General features: G+C 36.7%; 1 protein-coding gene and 1 non-coding gene across 2 annotated transcripts in view; both read right to left on the reverse strand.

The window, feature by feature from the left end:
• Positions 1-16,362, reverse strand: part of RAPGEF6 (Rap guanine nucleotide exchange factor 6) — a 192,503-nt gene that overhangs the window by 48,326 nt on the left and 127,815 nt on the right. Inside the window, 3 exon segments of the mRNA XM_043587048.1 lie at positions 2,571-2,728; positions 9,465-9,627; positions 9,630-9,704. Coding sequence (XP_043442983.1) covers positions 2,571-2,728; positions 9,465-9,627; positions 9,630-9,704 — 396 coding nt within the window.
• Positions 10,247-10,319, reverse strand: TRNAN-GUU. The gene has a single exon. It is a non-coding gene; the product is annotated as a tRNA-Asn (tRNA).

Consider the following 16,362-nt stretch of genomic DNA (forward strand, 5'->3'; position numbering starts at 1 on the left):
ATAAAGTTATACCTTTTGGGGTTTAAAAAATACAACTTATAAGTTAAATACCTGTATGTATTCTTTTTTTTTGTAATTAAAAAATTTTTTTTGAGAGAGAGTGGCGGAGGGGCAGAGAGAGAGAGAGAGAGAGAGAGAGAGAATCCTAAGTAGGCTCTGCGAGGTCAGCGAGAAGCCCTACGTGGGGCTGGATCTCATGACAGTGAAATCATGACCTGAGCTGAAATCATGAAGCAGATGCTTAACTGAGTGAGCCACCAAGGTGCCCCATATGTGTTCATTTATATTGCTGGTATGGACACAGACTGCAGACTGAGCTTTGCAGACTGACCTCTCAATATAGATTTTATCAAAGCATCTTTGGCTTTCAACATGTTTTCAATGAGTGAACTATGCAATCAAACCAAGTAGCACCTTCTCTTCAAATTTCAGTGCAATGAGGGGCTTACAGTTTCTAAATTTTAGTAATTTCAACCTCTTCTTTTGGTTCCCCCAGCTAACTCCTCTCTTAGTCCTCTCCCTACAACCATCCCTTATGTTCCTCACCCCCACCTCTAGATACGCCAATGACAAAAAACACAGCCATAAAAATCACTTAATTTAGAAATCATCTGTCCTTAAAAACGCAGCTTATGAAAGTATGCATACTTAGTTTGTGTTTTGGTGGTTTAAAAATATTTTATTTGTGAATGTAGTATAAGTAAGAGGCATTGCTGTGGGACACACATAGAGACATGAAAATAAATTCCCATGCTCCTACTTGAAAGCAATGTAAGAATAGACAATGAAAATGCGTTAAAGATTTCTCAGAAAGGAGGGATGGCCTTCCCAGAGAATGTAACATTTGAGCTCAGCATCATGGAATAAGAGAAAGTTCACCGGATATGCAGGGAGAGAACTTGACAGGTGGCAAAACAGCACGGGCAAAGAAATCACACTTGTGAAGATATGTGGCAAAGGGAGAGAATGTCAGAGTAGGGAGACTGGCAGGACAGAAGGCTAAAAAGGGGGTTTACAATCATGCTGTGTAAAGTGAACACAGACAGTTACTATGTTATTGTTGCAAGGTTACAGATTCACTCTGCCTTGTCACGATGGGGCTGAGATTCTGCGAACCACATTCTTGCCAACTGGTCCCTTCTTAGGTTATGCCAAAAAGGGCACCAAAAGCAACTGTAAGGTTGGAGGAAGAAAACACTTCCTGCTTTATGTTTTTTCTTGTGGGATTTTTCTTCCTGTACTACCCCAGCAACACGTCTTCACCCTGTGGTGGCATTCCTTTCATGTACCAGAAGATGAATCCACTTTGCAGTTTTCCTGCCTCTGTGATACCTTAGTGCTTACTTCTTTACCATTTTAGGTAAACAGTTAATTGGCAACAATTTCTTATATTAAATTCTGATTAAATATCTGGAGTGGTTTCTATCTCATGACTGAACCTTCACTAATTCAGAAATCATTAAGAATTCCTAAGCAGAGTAACAACTCATTAAAATTTGTGATCTAGAAAGAACACTGGTAGACAGGTAGAGAGGAGGATGTGTTGAAGACAGATTAGTGAGTTTTGTACCCTCCAACAGTTAAGAGGCAAATGAAATTTTTAAAGACCCAAATAACAATGTACAGAATGAATGTCACTAAACTGTGGTACGTTGAGTTTTTATTCAAGTTGCTATAATAAAACAGAAACTTTACTACTACACTTACTATATATTCCCTCCTTTCTAATAATGAGATTCCTGTAATCAAGCTTCCTTCCTTTCTTATACTAGCTGTTAGGGCCTTCAGCATTAAAACTGAAGTTGAATCACAACTACACCAATCTTTGTAGATCTATTTATTTTTTTTTCTTTCTTCTCCTTGGACCTAATTATACATCTTGGTTTTAACTGTATGTGTCTTTTATTGAAAGCCATCCCAAATCCTTTCAAGTGATGGATACATAAGTAATTTTTCAAGTTTTTCTTCCCTGTAATGAAATTTTACATTATACAGTTAAATAACAATTTTTGTCTTTGGGCACGAACTGATGCATAAAAATAAACTTGATGTCCCACATGATGTTTAAACCCAAAACCAAAATTTAAGCACTAATGAAAAGATGCTATAGTATATCTAATTAACAGTACATGACAATAAAACAATTTTAGCTTCAGGTGCTGGGGAAAAAGTTTCCAGAAAATTACTAACACATTTCAGTACCTCACAAAGGAAGAGAAGTGAGGCCACCAAGACTGAAAAAATCTCCCTTATCCTTTTCCACACCATGGATAACTTATTTCTTGGCTGAGAAGCAGCATCCTTGCTTTCTTTCCACTGTTCTGATAAGGGTTACCAAAAGATACCTAAATGTAATCTCTTTCCTATGTATTATTTTATATTGGAGCAAGTACTGCTCAAGCTTACGCAAAAAGACAAAATGAATGTTGTGTTTGGAGTTCTGCAGTGAGTCATAACCTTGAGATAAGAGAAGAGGGAAGCAAGCAAATCTATTTGATACACAAGTCTCAACCATCTAATTTGTCACTTTGGAATCAATATGGCTATATAAAATCACAAACAAAAATTACCTGAAGGATTAGAAAAATCCAACATGCTGGTGGTAGGCTGCAGGAGATCAGGGCTGCTGGAAGAGAGTGTTCCAGGAATAGGCATTATAGCCAGACTGTGCCTGCAGTGTCTTGTTCCCACAATGCTGTCATCTTGCGACTGGCTCAGGCCTCCATCACTTGAAAAAAATGTCATACATCACTTTAAAGTAACTGAGAATTCTTAATGGTAAACGTTTCTGCTGTCTGTACACTAATGCATAATGGAACCAATTCAGAGTGGTGATTTAAAAAATTATATATTACAGCAATTTAAAAATAGGACAACTATAATAATGAATACACTTATAAGTTAAATTTTTAGGATAAATAAATTTTAAGCAAGTTAAACCTAAGAAATTCTACTATATCATAAAGGTGTACTTCATAATGCATCATAAAGAAATAGTCACATTGAGTTTCTGTTGGTTTGGTAAAGAAATTAAATCTGGGTGTGTTGGGAGCCTTTAAGATTGGCCAGTTTCAGTAGACACTAATGTATGTATCCAACAAGGCACAACCACACCCCAACAAGGTTCACACTCACAACATAGTGGATGGTGACCTTTTAGGCAAAGGATGCAGCTGGGTCTAAACCCAAACCAGGGGCGCCTGGGTGGCGCAGTCGGTTAAGCGTCCGACTTCAGCCAGGTCACGATCTCGCGGTCCGGGAGTTCGAGCCCCGCGTCAGGCCCTGGGCTGATGGCTCAGAGCCTGGAGCCTGTTTCCGATTCTGTGTCTCCCTCTCTCTCTGCCCCTCCCCCGTTCATGCTCTGTCTCTCTCTGTCCCCAAAATAAATAAACATTGAAAAAAAAAATAAATAAACCCAAACCAAAAAATGGCAGGCTGCAGAAAACAAAGGGACCATATCCGAGTGACAAAGTAAGAGAGGTCTTTAAACATATGAACAACCGGAGAACTGCCCAAACCAGTGATAACTGGGAAAAGATAAGAGGAAGATGGCAAACAGAAAACAATGGGTATATGTGACAAGTACAAAGAAGAAAGAAGAGGGCCAGAAATCAATATAAAGGAAAAAGAATTTTATAGTCTCTGAAGTTTATTCGAGGACACATTATTTCTTGTGTGATGTCTCAAGTCTAATTACTTGGCTACTCCCTAGATGAGAACATCAAAACTACAAAAGAAAGCGAACCATCTAAAGTTAATTCCCTTTAAAGTTTTAAAAAATATCAATCAAATGGCCATATGTAAGCAAATAAAGCACTCTTAAAATACTTTAAAGGTGTTACAGAGGCAACTCTAAATCCACTGAAGAGAAAAAAATCAAAAGAAATATAACTCTGTTACTTAAGTTTTAGATACCCCCAAAAGTTCTATAAAACAAAGGATAAATGAAACAGTCCTATATAAAGGACAGCAATGAAAAAGATTTCCATTAGCATCAATGATCAAAACACCACTTGTTTCTAAGAGTTAAACCAATTCCTAGGTTAACATTAATTCTTATCTATGTTTTACTCAATGTAGTATTCTATCCAATACTTGTTACACATATAGAGGTATCACAGAATACTTACCTATTATCATGGAATGCATTAAATGAATGGTATGGGATACATCCAGAATGTTAGAGGAGTCAAACACAGGACTTAGGCAGATAAGGCAACTATGCAAGATGAAGTGTGGAGGATGGTTAAATAAACAGCTAAAGAGCTGCTGCTAGTAGCCAGACAAGGAAGACAGAGCTAGGACAAGCAAGACTGCGGAGGAGTTAGGGAAAAGCATGAAGACACGGAAGAGAGCAAAAGTGTTTCAAGAGCCAGCTATGCAAAACCTGGATAATTACCTACATGACCTCAGGGAAATTTGTTTCTGGACCTTGGTTTCCCCATCTAAAAATATAACTCTCTCTCCCCCAGGACTACTGTAAAGATTAAATGAGGTAATGTGGATGAACATTTTGGCTCAGAGGAAAAAACAATTCCAATTTTTAAGAAGACAGTGAATTACTTTTACTGAAATTAAAACAGAACAGTACAAAACTAGAAAGTACATTTTAAAATTTTAACAGGCTTTCTAATTTAATTGATTTTTGAAAACATTATCTGCCAATTTTTGGACACAGACGGTCAAGTAATTAAATCCAAAGAAACAAACTGTTAAAAGAAGTTAGCTGGTCCCATTAATAATCACAGTAGAATCAAATGTAATTGTGTTAAAAAGTTATAATATTCTACTAAAGGGAACTGGCTGCCTTAAGTTACAGTAAGATGGAATTCACTATAAGACTAAGGAAAGTGTATGAAACACTAGAAGTCCTTATCTCTTTTACTGATGTTATTTAACATTACCTCTGCTTTTTAATAATCAAAGACAGGACACTGTAGAGATATATTAATGTAAAGCTGGTTACAAATTCATGGTAATTAAGGTGTGAGCATGTATAAATGAAAACTATACTAATGTTATTATGTACAACCCATGCTATGACACGAATGAAACAGTATCTAATTGGCAAAATATCCATGCTTGTTTGGAAGCTGAATTGATAAAGCCCGTTTGCAAATATAGTAATTACATCATTTCTTACCAAAACAGTCTCCTGAGAAGATGATGCAGTAACAGAAACAACATACTTTTAAAAAATTCCTCAGTAACTCTCCAACACTATCTTTACTTAGAATAAAAGTATATTTTAGTTTCACATTATGAAACTAAGAAGGCTACATAAACACCTGTATGCTAATAAAAAATAATCCCAATGTTAAAAGCAAACAAAATATGCTGACAAAAAAAAAAAAAAGGTGAGAAAAAATAATTTCTGATAAGCAAACAAGACAGTCTACTTATGGGACTGTGTTACAAAGAAGAATATTAGCTGTTATATAAGCAATTTGTGATTAAAAAACAAAATAAAAGCTGAATGATTTTAAAAAATAGGACATCAGATTTGCTTTTTTTCCACTGATGTTATTGGAAATTAGTGACTATTTTTCTACTTCTAATGTTCAGGAGAATTCTTTCATTTTAAAATTATGTCATGGTTAGGGATTTGGGGAATTACCTATTCTTAATCTCAACTATTTGTTCCTTCCTTATTTTAATATTCTTTGTCTCACAGATACACATACTCTTTCTTGTAGTATTTCGAGGACAATTCTTACAGAAGTGAGTGCTACAAAGGCAGAGACCAAGAGCCTTTTTCAAAGAGCCTTGACACACATATGTTCAGAATTGTGGAATTAGACTCATTAAAATTTTTTCTCACTTAAAAAATATTCAAAGTAGAAAATTAAAAAAAATACAGTGAACAAACAAGGAAGAAAACAATTACCTATAAAACCACACCCTACACAAAACCACAACCAACAGTTTTCCTTTTTAGTTATTTTTACAGTATACATTACAATCTAACTAACCAATCCCCTGTAGGTGGACTTCTAGGGTATTTCCAATTTTGTTTCATTATAGGTAATACTACCAAGAATATCTGTATATAAATCTTCATCAATTTATTACTAGAAATGGAATTGTTGAATCAAAGGTATAAACATTTTTAAAACTCTTAATCAAAAAATGCCCAGGGAAACCTGGGTGGCTCAGCTGGTTAAGCCTCCAACTCTTGATTTTGGTTCAGGTCATGATTGTCAGTTCATGGAATAAGCCCCAGATCCAGCTCCAAGCTGACAGCCAGGAGCCAGTTTGGGATTCTCTCTCGGCCCCTTCCCCAGCTTGCACACACTCTTTCTCACTCAAAATAAATAAATAAAACATTTTTTAAAAATGCCCGAATACTTGATAGAAAGGTTGTCATTTCCTATTTTTTTTTTATGGTTATTTTTGAGAGAGAGGGAGCAGGGGAGGGCAGAGAGAGAGAGAGAGAGAGATTGACAGAGAGAGAGAGGATCTCAAGCAGGCTCCACACTGTCAGCACAGTGCCCAACATGGGGCTCGAACTCAAGAACCGTGAGGTAGTGACCTGAGCTGAAATCAAGAGTCAGACGCTCAACTGACTGAGCCACTCACGTACCTCATATTTCTACAGCAGTTTGAGCTTATTATTTGTCTTATGTTATCAATTCAGGCCCTGATTATTCTCCTGTCAATCTGTGATAAAACAAATGATACACCGTTTTTAAAATAAATTGTGTGTCCTTGATTATTATGGATGTAGAGTATGTGACTCAACGTTCTTTGCCTATTTTTCTATTGAAGTTTCAGTGATTTTATTGTGTACCTATTAAAAATCACCTGAATTCATTTGTAATGATTAAGTGCCAAGAAACAGGACACACATTCATTCTCAAAACTGCAAAGTGACCAGTCTGACAAATCAGTTCTCTGCAAAAAAAAAAAAAAAAAAAAAAAAAAAAGGCTCCTATGAAAACCTTTATGATTTCTACTAAAATAACATATTTTTTCTGGTATTTATATGGCTGAAATTATTGGCATTTTACTTCACTGAAACGTGTTTAGAAGAGAGAGCCAGTTTAATATTAACACCTGATGTACAGTATTTTACTAATGTTAGCATTCACAGCGAACAGCCTCCGACTGGCAAAACAGACTCAATAAATACTTGCTAACTACTAAAAGAAAAAACAATTCCCTTCTGAGTTAACTACTTCTACAAGATATTTCATTTTGAGACATACCAATACAAAGAAATAAGGCTTGAAAACACTCAAACGATTGTTCCTGGCCACCTTCCTTTCCATGCCTACTATAAGCAAAGATAGAATCCAAGAGGTGAAACCAAGTCCCACTCCCTGAAGGAGATACTATGGAGATGACAGACTGATTTAGCTGCCTGAAACTTGAACATAGCTACTTGGAATCTGACACTAACAAGCTAAAGTCCAATACAATCACTGTCCTATGGTTCTAGACAACACATGTCACAATTATGCCTCTGTTCAAAATGAAAAACGGTTAAAGGATACATTTATTCTAGATCAAATCCACCAGGGTTTCTAGAAATGGAACTCGGGGTAATACCTCCTAAGAATTCCCTTTACAAACTCTTTTCTTTTTGGTCCTCCATTCATTTCCCTTTTCCCCAGTGCTGTCATGCACAATTCTGGTCATCCAAAACTGTCTCCCATCTTTACAATGTAGGCTAGTCCCTCTCATATTCTCCTTACCTCCCATTTATGAGAATAAGACTTCTCTTACAGTGTTTGCTGCCCTGCTGTCATATGACAGTATGCTCAATATTAAAAGAATTTTGCTACTTTAAAGTTAGGATTTTTACAATCTGCTTGCCTCTAGGAGAGCAGTCATTAAGAAAGAAATGAGTGACAATAAACACAGAGCTCAAGATGCTTTAATTCTCTGTGAGCCCCAAATTAAATGAAGAACAAATGTGTTACCTGATTGGAAGTAAGAACTCAAGAAGAAAAGCATGTTGAGATCAGGCAATCTCTGAGATCTTGAACACTATAAAAGCTGAGAGTTGACATTTACCTACTTCCAAGTTGTCCCCTAATTAGTGTCATTATTACAATGACAATGTGCTATACTGTCAACCCCAATACACCAAATACAACTAACAGAGCTTCTATCACTTCCTACTATGACACGATGAAGTCCATCACTTTAGTATAATATTCAAAGTCTTTCATAACTCAGCTCTTCCCTATCTCTCCTGCTTCATCTCTACATGTACACCCAGAGTGTATATAACCTACCAAACTTGTTCCTGTCTTTGTGCACATCAAAACATTTATCACCCTGTAATGCACCATTTGTCTGCTTTCCCTTTTTAGATTACCAACTCTTAGAGGACAAGAAACTTGCTCTATTAATCTTCCTACATTTCTATATTTGGACACTGTCTGTGCCTTGTGTATAAGCATGTGGAGAATAAAGGGTTCCTGATACCAATTCCTTAAAAGTAGTAACTACCTCTTTTCAGCTCTCAAAACCACAGAGCATAGTGCTGGGAACTATAAGGAACTAAACAAATATTTGATTATGTTTTGCTTAAATGTTTTCTTCCTTTTATTTTTTTTCTTCTCTTTCTTTTACTTAATTCACTGTGTTAATTTATTCAACAAATACTGAGTGCCTACTGATGTGCTAGGTACTGAGCTGGATTAACACTTCTGTGATTGCTTTATGAAGATAATGTAAAATATACAGATATAATATATACTACACCCATTCCCATCCACTTCAGTGAAATGATTTTCTTAAGTACTTTACAGACCTCAAATTACATTTCAAATCACAAAGTTTCCTTCAGTTTTGGTGACATCTCATTTTAGAAACAAGTAGATTTGACTAAAAAGGTCAGCTTTAGAATTCAGGAAGGAATAAATAGTGCAATAAGAGAAAGATGATTTAGAAGACAAAAAAACTAGCATCCGCAAATTTATCCTCAAGTTTTAAGATGTTCAAATTTGGGAGCACTTGGGTGGCTCAGTCGGTTAAGCATCTGACTCTTGGTTTTGGCTCTGATCATGATCTCACAGTTCAGTGAGTTCGAGCCCCACTGCCAAGGCAGAGCCTGCTTAGGGTTCTCTCCCTCCCTCTCTCTCTGCCCTCCCCCACTCACATGTCGCTGTCTCTCTCAAAATAAATAAACTGAAAAAAAAAAAAGAAAAAGAAAAAAGATGTCCAAAGGACTTAAATTAGATAAAAAGTACACAAGAAAAGATTTTGTAAAATAAAATGGTCAGTCTTTCCTAAAATTCAAAACAAAGCTACTAGAAGAATATATACTCTAGTAGTGGTAATTTCATGGAAATGATGGAAAGATACTAAGATTTTCTTATTTATGGTTTACCTGAAGATTTTATAATGCGTTAGTTGTATAAAAAACAAACTGACCCCAAATTCCCTTCCCCCAAATAAAAACTTTAGAGTCAACAGGAAAATGTCTACATTACTGAGATGATTGTACCTACCTGAACAGTTTTGGAGGCAGGATACTAAACCGTGTTTTATCCAAAATTTTCCTGATTTTGTTTCTTCCACCTGAAACAGTATTTGCTTTTATTTTCTTATTTCCTTTCTCCTGTGATGTCTGTTCGATATCTCCTGGTACATCCTGGATTGAATGGCGATTACTTTTTTTTCAGCAATTTTAGGAATATGAGGAACTCCATATTTTTCTTGTTCAGTCCTACTAAGTAACTCTTTGAACACTGTGTAAATAAATAAAGTTGTCATTTGTTTTATTCTCATTAGCAAGTTTTTACAAAAACAACAAATTTTAAACATCAATACAGTCACTTTCTATTATTTGGCCTTTCACAGTCTCATCCACTAAACATTATGAAACCTATACCATGCTTCATCAGCTATACCAACTTATCTCTTCATTTTTTTTTACGATTTTATTTTTAATTTATTTTTTAACATTTTTATTTATTTTTGAGACAGGGAGAGACAGAGCATGAACAGGGGAGGGTCAGAGAGAGGGAGACACAGAATCTGAAACAGGCTTCAGGCTCTGAGCTGTCAGCACAGAGCCCGACAAGGGGCTTGAACTCCCGGACCGCGAGATCATGACCTGAGCCAAAGTCGGCCGCTTAACTGACTGAGCTACCCAGGCGCCCCTAAGATTTTAAGTAATCTCTACACCCAATGTAGGGGCTCAAACTTACAACCCTGAGATCAAGAGTCACATGTGCTACTGACTGAGCCAATGAGATGTCCTTTAAAAAAATTTTTAAGGCAATTTCTACACCCAACATGGGGTTTGAACCCAGGACCCTGGAATCAACAGTCACATGCTCTACCAACTGAGCCAGCCAGGTGCCCCTGTCTTCAGTTTTTATAAATGCCTATACTTCTGATATAGGCCAAAAGGGAAAAAACAAAGTCATTGGCAGAAATGAAAAGGAAGTAGGCAGGCAGCATGTTTGAAAAGTTCAAGGCTTCCTATTTAGCAATATTTGCTATGTAATAATAATAAGCAATATTAACTGCTAATCCTCTCAGATTTTATAAAACCAGATATTTAGATTCTATTATTTATGTTATTTCATATCATAATATATATCACTTGATATGAGATAGAAGTACTGTAGTCATGTTGTTTTGTAAAATTTAGCCATTAAAAAAAGAAAAAAAAAGAGTTTTGATGGACCTATTTTTGCCAGAAATAAACAGTACTAAATTTAATAATAAATCACCATTTCCTCAAGGTCACATTTATGAGACTCCTGTCACTGAGTAAAGCAGCTAATAAACTTTCACTACAGTGATCTGAAGTAACAACCAATCATTCTTAGGTAACTTCAGGTCGACCGTAAGTCTAAGGAGTTATTTCATCCTTAAGAACAGTACAAGTGCACTCGAAGATTTGCCTATCTAGCGATCTCTTTGCCTAGATCAGATTTTTTTACCTTGTGAGAGGGGCTATACCTCCTTGGGATCAAGTGAAAAAAAGAAAAATCCATAGAAGACTACGTATCTAGTAACTATTAGTGTCATCTTTTCCAATTAGGATAGCCTATATTACTTAGGTTTCATTAATGTCATGAAAATATTTTCCAGTTGTTTTAAATATGTGTTCTTAAATAAGACCTATCAACTACTAGAGGGGGAAAAAAAAACCCACTAAAAGGATAAATGCTAAGGCAGAAGGTAATTTCCTAAGAATTCATGGTGTCTGGGAGGGTCTGAATAAAAGAAAAATGAAGCTACATATTCTTGAATATGAAGGTCTTCAGAAGTTGCAGGTTTCAGTAGTGTTACTTGGAACCTTCATAAAAGAAAAATAAATTTTATAAATGTGCCCACTGAAAAACAGAGAATTGTGATCTTTTTTGTTTTGGGGACAAATCAATCATTTCCTTCAATATCAAACAAGTTACAAGTAAGATCCAATAGACAAAGACTTAAAAGCTGATGCATTACAACACAAAATGGCTTGGTATTCAGTTATAAAAGTAGATCATCTTGAAAGTTTCAACCAGGATGTTATCACATTACCAAAGCATACTGAAAGTTTATGAAAAGCACATTTTCTGCCTTCAAAATAATAAACATCTTTGGAGTCACCTTTTAAAGATAATTTGCTTGATTAAAATGCAACAAATTCCTTTGAGTTTGTTTAGAAAATTTTGTTTTATTTTAAGCCATGTGGTAAAGGTTAAAATGCCTTTTTGAGGTAAAACTGATACACATCCATGCAAAAAAACACTTATTGACCTACAAACACGAAGGCACTACACTATGCGCTCGTAGATAACCCCTATTGCAGAAGAGTAAGTATACAAAATATGGTACAGAAAGATCATAACCAGAGGAATTAAGAAAGCAGGAAAGGGAAAATCTTCCCTAGTGAAGTTGCTGTAAGGTGAGTAGATTTTAACTAGGCAAAGTGAGGGGAAGGAGGAATGACTCTAGGTAGAAGAAATCTCAAGTTCCAAGTCCCTGTGGTAAAAAGAAACAAAGAAAATTAAGATGACTGGAGAACAAGGCAAAGAAAGGGCCTAAAAATGCTACAGTGAAGAGCAATAGGAAATCTTTAAATGGGCAGCAGATATCCCTGCCTGTGGTATGTACATAAGACAACCCAAGGGTGTACACAGTAGCTTACATCTTCACTGGACTTGTGTATATAGTTATAAATAAAACTTGAAATTTTGATTTATAGATGAAGAGAAAACAATAAATTTTAAAAAATCAGTCAAGGTTCAAGACAAAAATTAATAGGTGAGCAAGTGTAATTACAATGCTATTAAAAAGCAATACTAAATATATGAATCAGAAATGAAGGTGCCCAAGAATCAAGGAAAGTAATAAATTGGACTACATGAAGATTAAAAATTTCTCAGTCTCTACAATTACGTACATACGTACACACACACACACAACAAGCAAAGTCAAAAGACAACTTGGGAAAATATTTGCAACCCTTCGACTAAAAGATACTGGGGGTGCCTGGGTGGCCCAGTAGGGTAAGTGTCTGACTCTTGATTTTGGCTCAGGTCATGATCTCATGGTTCATGAGATCAAGCGCCACATTGGGCTGTGCTGACAGTGCAGAGCCTGCTTGGGATTCTCTCCTGCCCCTTTCCTGCTCACACTCTCTCCCAAAATAAATAAATATTAAAAAACAAAAAAAAAGACTACAAGATATTGTCCTTTCTTATAACACATTCAAATACATCAATAAAACATGAGTACCTCAAAATAAAAATGGACAAATGACTTTGTAAAAAATAAATGTTAACCTTTGAAAAAAAAAAGGTGCTCAACCTCCCTCATTATTAAATAATGTGTATCAATAAAAATAAAGTTGATTATACCTGTTGCAGAGGCATTCTTATATACTGATAAAGAAAGTGTATGTAGACTGGGGTAAACTTTTGGAAAGTGAAACTGCAGCACTGTTAAAAATTAATTCCACTATGAGAAATTTACCTTCTAGGTCTATCTACATAAGCATAAAAGTATACAGGATTTTTATTTCAACACTGTAAATAGCAAAAACTGAAAACAACCAAAAACACCCATCAATACATTAGCTCAACAGATTATAATGATATTGCAGTGGATTTCTCTGCAATAACAATTATACAAGAATTAAATCTGTATCAACTCCTAAGCAAAGATCCAGAATGCTATACACAGTATGGCTCTACTGTATACCTTTTTTAAATGTTTTCATTTTCAAAACATACACATATAATACTTTTATGAAAACATTAAAATGCTAATAATAAATTATCTGAGTGGTGAGATTTTCAAATGTTAGAAAGTTATGAAAGCCAGGAGGAATAGATGAGCTAAAATACCAGGGCAAAAAGATGGTAAACGGAGATTGCCTGATGTTTTCTTCTCTCAACATGAAGTCTAAACATGAAACGGGCATCAGGTAGAGAGACTCTGCTAGAGGAAAAAGGATTTTTGATGGCTTCAAGTACTGGCATAAAAACTGGAATACACACAAGGCCCAAAGCAGTGATGCCTTCCTCCATGGGACATATCTACTCCTAAGACAAGGTAGAAGAGCTGGGGACAGGTTAGAAATTTCTTAGTCTCATGGTACTTAGGAGACAAAGTCACACAACAAGGAAGGGTGTGCAACCAATACATGACATATTTCTCTGCTTGGGGTGAGAGGCTCAAGAGCTAAGTTAAAAAATCTCTCAAGGGCCAAATTTCTACAAAAAATAAGACAAAAAGCTACCAGACTCTGAATCAAAAGCCACGCCTTAGGGAAAAAACTGGGAGTGAGGGTAGGAGGACAAGGCTGACAAAACAAAGTATAATTTCCCACAATCTCTCTGTGCTCAGAGACAAAGTTCCATTAGAGAAGGGGCCTGCATCAAACACATGACAAATCTCACTCTCAGTTTGAAACTTGGGTATAGTCTAAGTAATTTTGTAACCTAGCCTGACCCAGCTCAATTCCCCTTACCTTATATGCTTAAACAGAGGAAATGGCAAATCCTTTCTATGAGAAAATACTAATCTGCCTATTTGCTAAGGTTCCTTAGTATACAAAGTACAGCATACAATAAAAAATTGTAAGACACACAAAATAAGACACTTTGATAATAGGGGGGATCAGAGAATAAAAGATAACACCCATTTTGGAATTAACACACAAGATTTTTGTAATAACCGTTATAAATATATTAAATAAAATAGAGATAAAATGGATGAAAATATGGTTTTGAGAATTGAGTATAAGAGAATTGAGTTTATAAGAGAGATTCAAACAGATATTCTAGAACTAAAAATTATCTAAAATGAAATTCTCTGGCTGTGTTCAAGGGCAGGACGGATACAGAAGAAAAGAGCAAAACTTTGCTTAAACCCAGGTCATTAGAAAATATCCAAACTGAAGCACAAAGAGAGGGGAAAAGGTCAAGAACACAACAGTCTGTAAAAGATGCATGGAACTCAATCTTTTAATACGTAAGTAAGTGAACTCTCACACAAAAAGGAGGCAGAATGGCAAAGGCAATGCCTCAGGTGATGACTGCGACAAAGTTTTGCTATCTTTGTTTAGCCTTCTGTGGGCTGTGGTACAGTTTCCAAAGCTTTGCAGTGTTATCTCCACCTGTTTGCTCTGTGCCACCACTCAGTCTGCCTGGAACCCGAGCAGAGGTCCACTGGCATGCCAGTTCTCCAAGTCTCTGGTGTGCTGAATAGGATCACATCCGTGCACACACACAGGATGGAGGTGAGCTCGGGATCTCATAAACAACTTTATGGAGTCGTCTTCTCTACCTCAGTTATCAACCTACTAACTTCCACAGTTCCTTAGGCTACCCTTTTCAGTCCTTTAGAAAGAAATTGCTGACTCTGGCTCTGTAGGGGCCAATGAGGAGGAAGAGAGAAAGAGTGTGTGTGGGGGCGGGGGGGAAACAATGAAGGAGCCACAGCTCCAGTGAACGGTGAAGAACATTCCCCTCCCTCAGAAGTCTGGCTTGTGCAGCTGTATTGCTGCTTGGAGGCTGAGGCCTGACAGAATGGGAAAAAAAAGAGGGGGGAAAAACTGTGGGGATTCCTTTTCCCACTCCTCAAGCCAGGCTTCTCCATTTGAACCTTTACCAGTATGTACTCAACCAGGTTTCAGCTTGCCTTGACTCCAGTCCAGTGTTATTGGAGTAAAAAAAAAAAAATTAATTAATTAATTTACTCCTGGTAGTGGGACTTTAAATTTTCCAAGTTCTTAAATGATTCTGCCCACGTTTTACTGTTGAGCTGATTGGGAAACAAAGGGTGGCATGTGTTTACTCCATCTTACCTAGAAATGGAACCCTCAATTTGATTTTTAACTTCACAGATACAAGACAGTTACCTAACAGACTGTGTTTGATACTCTGGAACTCCTCTGGTTCTGTTTCTGTTGGTTCTGGATTACACTGACTTGAAAAAAGATTTTTTTAAAAATGTTTATTTCTGAGCAAAGGAGAAACACAGAGTGTGAGAGGGGAAGGGGCAGAGAGCGAGGGAGATAAGGAATCCGAAGCAGGCTCTAGGCTCTGAGCTGTCAGCATAGCGCCCAATGTGGGGCTCGAACTCACAGACTGTGAGATCATGACCTAAGCTGAAGTCAGACACTTAACTGACTGAGCAACCTAGGTGCCCGGGGATTACACTGACTTTTAAGAGAGCCTCACAATCTTTGATTGTTTGCTTAACTCTGTATTTGAAAAATTATTTTTACAAATAATAGGTTATTGGGCGCCTGGGTAGCTCACTTGGTTAAGCGTCCTACTCTTCATTTCAGCTGAGGTCATGATATCGCGGTTTGTGGGTTTGAGCCCCACATCGGGCTCCAGAGTGAGTGCAGAGCCTGCTAGGCATTTTCTTTCTCTTTCTCTCTCTCTCTCTCTCTCAAAATAAATAAATAAACTAAAAAAAAAAAAAACTTATTAAAAAAGACACAAATAATAGGTTACTGCTGGAATCCTCAAAAGATTTTTATGTTCTTTTGCCAGGCACCTGAGGTCCCAGGGCTAGAGCCAGGGCCAAAATTTGAGGTCTTTCCGAGTTGCTTAGAGTACAACCCACATCCACTTTAGAGTAAGCCATTCAAGGTCCCAATCTTCAACAAAGGTTATTATGCTTGAGCGTTCTGGCCTTGGTGGGTTCTAACACTAGAAACCTGTGATTTTATCCTGCAGTTCTTCCTCTCAGTTACATTCTATGGATTGATAATGTCCATGGAAAAAAAAAGACATCCTTTTGGGGTATGGTTTCAGGAGGTGGGAAGGGATGTAACACATCCAGTTTTGTGTTCCTAGCAAGTGCAGGATTCCAAAGCTTTAGACTTTTGCTAGGAGTCTACTGCCCAAAGAGGCTGTCTTTCAAGAGCTTTCCTGTACTGGT

The sequence above is a fragment of the Prionailurus bengalensis genome, chromosome A1 (assembly GCF_016509475.1).
Source record: "Prionailurus bengalensis isolate Pbe53 chromosome A1, Fcat_Pben_1.1_paternal_pri, whole genome shotgun sequence".
NCBI classification, from domain to species: domain Eukaryota; kingdom Metazoa; phylum Chordata; class Mammalia; order Carnivora; family Felidae; genus Prionailurus; species Prionailurus bengalensis.